This window comes from Lissotriton helveticus, chromosome 2_1 (assembly GCF_964261635.1).
Source record: "Lissotriton helveticus chromosome 2_1, aLisHel1.1, whole genome shotgun sequence".
Classification (NCBI taxonomy): domain Eukaryota; kingdom Metazoa; phylum Chordata; class Amphibia; order Caudata; family Salamandridae; genus Lissotriton; species Lissotriton helveticus.
Window position 1 is genome coordinate 1065420748 of NC_136059.1, and position 8874 is coordinate 1065429621.

Sequence of the window (8874 nt, forward strand, 5' to 3'; positions counted from 1 at the left end):
TTTCAATTTCGCTGGGAACAACAACATATACTGAATATTCAGATCTCTCAGCTTTCTTTTAACCGCGTCAAAGGAGCGCTGCTGCTTCTGTACCTCCTGGCTATAGTCCGGGAAAATCATGATGTTGGTGTTTTCCAGTCGGATCTCCCCCATCTTTCTGGCCTCTCTCAGAATCAGGTCTCTGTCTGCAAAGTTGAGGAAGCGGGCTATGACCGGCCTTGGTCGCGCACCCTCCGGCGGTTTTACCAACAGCGCTCTATGTGCCCGCTCAAGCACGAAGCAGTTTGAGAATTGTGTCTTTGGGAAGGTCTTCCGTAACCAGTTATAAAGGAATGACACTATGTCGGTCCCTTCAATTCCATCCTAAAACCTACGAAGCGGAGGTTGTTGCGTTTGGCCCTATTTTCCGCATCGTCCACCTTCCACAATAACTGGCGGTGGGAGGCCTGAAGTTCCGCCATGTCTTTCCGGAGGGTGATGAGCGAGTCTTCTGCCTCTCCAATCCGCGTTTCTGCCGTGGTCACTCTCTCTGTCAGATTCCGGAAATCTTGTCGTAGTAGCGTCACCTCTGATCCCACTTCTCCAATCTTAACCTCCAGCACTGAGCGGGATTCTTGTATGTCTGTCCTAGACGCTAGGATCGCCTCCAGTAGTAACTCAGTGTCCGAGCGTGGGCCTCTGCCTGAGGTTGGGCTGTGGCATACCGATCTATGGTCCCTTGTTTAGGAGTCTTAGGGGCCGTGTCTTTCTTTCCCATTTTGCCTGCCACAGGATAATCGTCGATGTGATCAGCTGATGTCTCCCGCCTGCTACCGTCGCTGGCCTCTCGCAACTCTTCTCAAGCCACTCCGGGTTCCGGCTTTTCTCAGTTTTCAAGGTTGCGGCCCACCATGTCATCTGTGCTGGCGCTAGGTACTGTTTTCCGGCGCTGTGGTACGGGGGGTTAGTAGCATGGGGCTAGTCCATGGGCCTCCTGGCTGTTATCTGCACCTGGCTCCGAACCCGATGAGCGCCTAGTACACTCGTGGGTCCCCTCAGCGCGTCCTCACTGCCTTCCAACTCGGGTCTAAATATGTCTGGCACCTCACGTGGTTCGATGAGCCCAAGTCCACAGGCCTTGTAACCTGGGGGCATGTCCCATAGGAGGCCTAGGTTCTGGCGGTTGCGAGCTCTCCGACCTCCCACAGTCATCAATAGCCACCAGGGATGCACCCTAGCCCGTATGTTTATCTTCTTCAGCCCCCTGTGGTGTCTGCAATCGTTGTCCTCCCCTATCTTCCACTACTGGGCCCTCGCCTGGTCTGTCGCACCCCCATTCCTGGGGTTGTGGGCGTTAATCTGGGCCAGCCGCCACCAACGCCGGATACCTTCCTCCTCTCGCCCCGCAGCCAGCAAGCCACAGGCCTGCCTCAGGCCTCCGTGCCTCTCACCTACAGTCCGTCAGGTGGGGGGGCCTCGGGTCCCAGATCCCGCGGGGCAGGCTGCTTGACACCGGGCAATGTAGCTGAACGGGTGATCCCCTCCGTGTTTCCTCCCCTTCGCGGTCCCTATGGGGGGGGGGATGCCAAACCGCCCTCCGTCTCTCTCCACGGGGCCGAGCACCAGCACAGAGGCGGTGTCTCTCCCCTCCGACAGCGGATTCGGGGCCTGGCTCTGCTTGTCCTATTTGAGGCGGCAGCCGGTGCTTCACATCCGTGGCGGGGAGGGCCGGCCCCGCCGCACCGCAATCTCTCCCGGCAGACTCCTCAGGGGTAAAGTACCCTGTCCGCCGCCTCTGCACCCGGTGTCCGGGCGGACCTAGCCGATACCTTTGCCGATATCGCGGCCCCTCTCCGATCCTCCCCGCAGGTCTCTGGAGGCGTGTCCACGCCTCGGGGCCCGGTTAGTGTCTCGTCCGAATCAGGCCCGTCTCCAACACTCAGGGCCTCTACGCCATCTTGGTCGCGCGTCTGGACACGGCCCCCTCTCAACTCTGTATTTTTTTTGATTTTTGCGGAGAGTTATGCTTCCGTATTTGACCCGTGTATTACCCGGGTCATCTACCCGTTTCCATGAAAACGGGGCTTCAGGACAGTCTTCTACAGTCGGATTAAGATCAACTCGCCAGGAGCTACACAGGAGCACGTCTCACACGCCCCCTCTGTTCGGGAGATTCTTAAATTGTACGGAGCGAAGTGCATCACAGAGAGTTGTTATGGGGGGGCCCTATGGGGTCAGATTGATACTTCTCCATTACAAGTCCTTGAAAACAACTTCCTAAGACGCTTGCTAGCCGTCCCTGGTGCCACACCCTCTACTATTGTGCACAGGGAAACCGGAACTCCGTATATATATGATTTAATTAGTATGGCCGCATTAAACTTGCGGCACCAAATCTGGGTCAGGGAAGAAACTCATTTTACGAGGGATATTATTTTAGACTGTATGACTCAAGATGGTTGTAAAAAAATTCCCTGGTTAAGTTACATCGCCAGTCTTCTAGAGGATTGCAATTTTACATCGGGAGACGCTCAATACCCTAGTAAGGCTGAATTAAAAGGGAGATTTCTGAGTGTAAGGGCCATCGTAGAGATGAGGCCTCCAACTCTAAGAAAACTGTTACTTTTTACCTTGAGGGTACCATGGTTGCGGGTTTACAACCATACCTCGTCTTTGTAACCAATGTACAACATAGGTTCTACCGTACCAGATTAAGATCGTGCACTTTACATTTTTTATTTGCATTTCCTATAAGGGGCAAGTGGTGCGCCATCATGCTGAATTGTTCGTGTGATGGCAGGTCCAAACAGAGTACCCTTCACTTTATATTGTTTTGTAGTTTTATATTGAAATTCGTAAAATGTATCTCCCTCCCATTTTTAAATCTCATAGCCTGTTTTCCTATAAAATTGCTTTTAATTATTTACGGTACTTGGATAATATTTCAGCATGTAACGCAGTTATCTGTTATATAGTGATGGCAATGAAACAAATAAATGAACTTGTTTATTTAGAAAGTCTAAATTACGAAGCTACGTAAGCTTACTTGTTTAGCGTTGCGCTCATCTAATCTAAGTGATGAATTGATGTTTTCTTTTTAACTTAGATGTGTTTCCTTTTTAATCATATATGGATTTTAGAATTTTTGTATAGTATGCTTTTGTGGACATTTTGTATGATCCGAATAAAGCTTGTTTTGATTTGACTTCCACCAGGGACAGTGTCCGATCCAAGACCTTAGCACCCTCTGGACCATTATCATAAAGGACGCCCCTTCCTCTGTAGCCACTGTGGAAGGAGAGAGGGGATCACTATTTAGTGTGGTATCCAGATCACTGGCATCAGCCAGTTTCTCATACCAGTCATTGTCAGCCGTGGACTCTTCTAGGGGGCAGGGATAACTGTAGGTCCTCAGATTCCCTCCATTTGTGTTCGTTGCAGGGCATTTCAGGAAAATAAGGCTCTGTTTCCAATTCATCTGAGTCCAGTTGGCGGTAGAGCAGGCATTCTGCGATGCTGGTCGGGCTCAATATTGGGAGTCAGGAATCATGATGGGGTTGGAGTAATCGGTGTAGTGAATAGCACTAATGGAATGTACCCTGAAGGAGGTTGTGAAATCACCCCAGGGACTATCCAGATCCACTAACTCATCCTGAGGGTCCGACTGGCGCTGAGGGCGTACTCACCAGACAGGAATGAAGTCGCTGTCCCTCATGAACCCCTGGGGCCTGAAGGAGCTCCAGTGACGCCCAGCTAAGGTGCATGGCCTAATAGAATAGACCTCATGTAGTTGGGCAGGGGTCAGTCCATCTCTGGGAAACTCGAGTAAGCGTGGCGTGGAGCTTGACAGGGACAACGTGGGAGCAGTGCCTAAATTTACGGTGTTCCTGTCCCTCGTCTGATAATCTGGACCAGCACACATAAGTTGAGGAGCACTTTGGCTACTTGAACTCTATGTATGACTTACCTGAAGAACTCCTTTAATGCGATGATGACCTCGCGACCTGGACACAGACCGGTGTGGAGTCGTGTGGTCAAGAGCTTCATATCTCGTTTGAGGAAGGCCTTCGGGTGCATAGTCTTCCACTCCGAGCAGGCCTTGGAGTCATGGTCGACTCCAGGCACCAAAGGTACTCCAAGTGGGAGTCTGTCATGGACATCTGCCTGTGACAGGCACCACAAGGTTAAACACCCATTGGGTTTTTAAGGGGGCATATGCAAAGAACTTTGAAAAAGGGCAAACTGGTGAAAGTGTTCGACAAAAAGTCAAAATAATTCAGTACAAATGTGACTGAGGGGAGCCAGATCCAGAGAACTGAGTTCCGCATGCTGGGTTGGCACCTATATAGGCACTGTGCATGTCACTTTTAGCGCAGACGACGTCGACAACACGCGGAGTTGAATGATGCCACCAACGGGTCTGCTCAGAAAAATTCCAGATCCAGTCTGACGTCTAGGGAAAATTCAAAGGTAAGGAATCTGCGGCTAGAGGTCTCCTGTTTGGCATAGAGTTCCTGGCCCCCTCAGAGTAGGAGCTTGCCAGCGAATCTCGTATCCGCCTTGTATTTAAAACGACAATCCCTCTTCCTAAGTAAAGAAATTAGTCTTTTCACTTTTGATTACACATTTAAGATGGCAACTGAAAGTCAAATGACTCCGCTATGAGCAAGATCAATATGCACGAAATGCATTAGCGATCTACCAAGCACCACACAAATGCAGAAGCAGAAGTTTGCTTTACAGTAGCTTGTTCTTTCCATTTACACCGGAGGACGAATTGTTTGTATGTGTATACACACACACAAAATTTTATAAACTCACACTAACCATCTGATTTTTATTTTCGTATTTTTTTATATTATCCATATGTTAACAAGAAATGGGAGGAGCAGCAAAAAAGCAATTAAAATCTTACTTTCACTTGAATTAATATTTACATCCACAACAGATTGATTTGTATTAACCTTCAAAAAGTAAGAAAGTTTTTGTTTCACATGGTTTGTGCTTGCGAGCATGGTCATAGAAGTACACTCTGTTAACCCCATCATTTTATTTTAACTTGTGTACAAGCAGTGGCATAACAACGTAGGACACACTAAAGTTAAATAAGGACATTTCACCACTCGAGCCAAATGTTCCCCATTAAACCATTTCTTTTTTTTGTAGTGCCACTTACAATGTAGGGACTGCACATGTTTTAAAGTGTTTACTAAAACAATTATACAAAATGTGGACTCCCAGTAATACAATAACAGGAAGATGTACTGAACTTGAATTACGAGGATATTCTGCACTTAGTAATGTATCCCATCAGGCTTGCTGGATATTTTTCATCTAATAACATTTTTAAAAGGTGGACTAGCCTGACACTGGTACGAGGGGGGCCAGCAAGTCAGAATCAACGTGCAAACTTCTTTCAGTTCTGAAGGGTGCAAGAGCAAAATGTAGTTATCCCTCGGAACTGGGCATGGGTGATTATTCTATCGCTAACTGATGAGGCACATCAATAGAAAACCATTAAGTTAATAAATTGGAGGCACAGCATAGTAAAGCAACAACAATACTGATATCATTACAAGATCTAATCATTCAAAAGCAGTACCCATGGGAACAAAATCATTGGGAACTGGCTTAAAGTGGATATCTTACCTTCTTCGGGTCACGGTAAATTGAATAATACAAACAAAGCCAAGAATAAATATCTTGCTCTAATACAAAACATGTGCTCACAAAGTCACACAGAGAACTTTCATTCTGCCAATGATCACTTTTCCCACATGGTGTTTCATCTGAGATTGCAATCCACATCTCTCTACCAAGTTCCCATGAACAATCGTCTGCTTCCTACGGAGCTCCATGCAGCAGTACTCAAAAGGTGTCAGTCAAATCCTTTGCTCCCATTTGATTTAAGGACAGTCGTCAATCTTTTGCTTGGATATGAAAAGGTACTGAAAAGATAACCAACCCACTCTCGAGGAGTACTTTGAAAACCATGCAACTGATGTATTCTCAATGGTAATTACGATATTTCATCATTTTCCTGCTTTTGAAAAATGTTTTTTTATTTTAAAATTCGAACACATATGAAAACGCGTCTGAAGAAAGTTATTGTGGGTAAAATGGTTAACTTGCCATGACTACAGATAAGTAAATGAAAATTTTCAACGTGGCAGAATCATAAAATATTTAATAAGGTATATTTTGGGGGAATAGGGGATTATACTGTATATAAAATCTGAGATCACAATATGAAGCAGTTTTAAACCCTCAAGCTTGCACTGCCCTTCCTCAGCGGTACAAAGCTATGTAAATGTAGACACTGATACAAGACCTTACTAAAAGCATACTGTTTTATCTAATACAAAAGTTGCTTTTTTTAATGTTTTTTAATTTTTTTTAACACAACTAGAGTGTCTTCGTTACCTCGAAGTGCAAAAACACATTTCACTTTACCCTAGCAACAACGCATTCCATATTGTTGTCATTAGTCATTAGTAGTCAACTTGCATAAGATGCGAGAAAAAGCACAGTGAAGCTCACAGAAGTAGATTACAAACCAGCCTGTTCCTGCAAAGGATGAATTGGAAAAAGTACAGCATAATGGAAGTGGGGACTATAAAGATTATACTCGCACATCATAGAATCTGCTATCTTTAGTCAAACTCGTTTTTAAGTGCTGTCTGAGATCACACCATCATGGGCCAGGCACAAATTATATTAGGGAAGCAGTGTGTGGCTGAGCTTTACATTGGCAAGATTTTCCTATGTTATTGACACAGCCACAAAACTATTTGGTCTGTATCAAGAGTGATTTCAACACCCTACCATAAGCCATAAACCTATTTCAATAAGTCCGTGCTTAGGTTTATGAGTAATCCCCTATTGGAAGTAAAGTTGCCGTAGTCAGACTACCTTCCAAAAGCTCTGATGGACATGAGATGTAGTTCTCGCTCCACAAAGTGATGGTGTTTGGGGATGAAAGTAATTGCATCATACTAAAGCAGATTTGTGGACTCAGAAACTGTCAGTTGTTCCAATTTTGAAGACGCTCTTTTTCTTTCCTATTGGGCGATCAACTATAAAGTCAGTAGATAGAACACTCCCAAAGCTGCGCATGATCATCGTCCTTTGGTGTACCCTGGAAATAACTCGTCGAGCAATGTTTGTAGAATTTTGTTGGGGACCATGGTATAAGACTTCCCTAGGTCGTAGCGGCAGGCAGGGCAGGTAAAGACTTCAGCACGGAAGGAACGGTTCAAACAGCTCTGGAAAAGCAACAAGGAAAAGTTCAAGAATGGTTACTGTTAGTCGTTTGCGCGTTGAACATGCAGCATGCTTAATCCAAGCATTTACACTTTTTTTTTGAGTAACAAGAAAGTGTTACTCTTTATAATACAGAAAGTGTTCATATAAATATATAAATAATCGAAGCATTGAAAGATCGGCCATAATCACTATTTCACATGGACATATACACTTAATCCACACTACAGTTACTAAAAGTAAAAAGAAACAAATCGGTTATTTACAAGTAGGAGTGATCTTAAATTGTGAGTGCCAGTCTCTATGCAGTGACGTGATAGCTATTAAAAAGATGTTTTGAGGGTTAGGAATTTTAATCGTGATTTGTGCATAAATTAAAATGCTGTTTTCATAAACTGTGGTAGCACCAAGTTAAGGTCCCACGTGGGTGTGGGTGCTGACCTTGGTGGCGCAATTTATTTGATCTCTCTTAAGAATCCCTTGACAACAGTTGAGATAAAAAATACTTTTGCCTGTGATTTCCCTGGTGTATGCCACAACTGCAAAGTGAAGCTTTATAGATAGTCATAAGAGTTTCTCATCCAACAGGTAAAAAGGCAGCCAATCACAGTGGTTTCCCAATGTGGCACTTGTTTCCCTTATTTGCACCAGTAAGTGTCACTACGCTGTGTGACATTTCCTTGTTGGTTTCCTTGCTTCTCTGGGTACTTCCATGCATCTTTGATGCAAGCTTAGGTGCCGGAATGTTGTTTCCACAGGAGCCATGCTGGTAGGCTGAGGCCCCTGGGTCTGTTTCCCCTGTATGATAAACATGCTATGAGATTAGCAGCGTCTTTACTATGCCTGGTGCTATTTCTACCAAATCTGAGCACCATATCTGTCTGGCCTATTATGGGGCTAGGAATATCACTGTCACAGTTGCCCGTTTAGAATTGCTTGTGACCAGAGGTATTAGTGGTTTGCAATGGTCATTGACTAGTCTATTAATAGGGCATTTCCCAGAGACTGGGGGTGTGGATACCTGGAGGCGAAGTTTGGGCATTTTGCATTTGTGGAATTTACTAACACTTCTATGAGTGGTGTGCCCTATATTGTGAACTACTTCTTGTTTGAGTTTCCACTTGTGTTAAGTGTTTCCCAGCATGCTTAATATGGCTGGCTCTTCGTTTTGGACATCCAGTATGAATGAATGAATGAAATGATTCTTATATAGCGCATGGCTACCCGAAGGCATCCCAGCGCTTGATAAATGCATGGCTGTTAAGATTATGTTCCTTGTTCAGCCCATTTTTACAGCTCTTGAGCTAGCTTTGGCAGGGCATAAGATCTCATTCCTCCCTGTGACATGACTTCAGATTGAGGAATACTGTCTTGAGTTTTAGGATGTTTGCATTTGATCAGTTACTGCGAGTTCCAATGATCCCTGATGTTTAGTGTTCCCATGTGCGCCTCCCAGCCTGTCTGGGATGCATCTGTTGGGATGGTCACAACTACCTTTTGACATCATGTGAACAATCTATCATTGCATTAACCTTTAAACTCTGTTCCTAACAACCACTAGATCTTTCAGTTCCATTCTGTGCCTATTGGTTTGTAACCATTCCTGAGCTGGTCTCATGTGTAACCTTTAGA

General features: G+C 45.2%; 1 protein-coding gene across 1 annotated transcript in view; it reads right to left on the minus strand.

The window, feature by feature from the left end:
* Positions 1–6020: 6020 nt before the first annotated feature.
* The window catches only part of UHRF2 (ubiquitin like with PHD and ring finger domains 2), a 600873-nt gene continuing 598019 nt past the window's right edge, over positions 6021–8874 (minus strand). Inside the window, exon 16 of the mRNA XM_078675867.1 lies at positions 6021–7244. Within this exon, the coding sequence (XP_078531993.1) occupies positions 7098–7244 (147 nt within the window). The 3' untranslated portion in view covers positions 6021–7097. The remainder of the gene's footprint in view (positions 7245–8874) is intronic.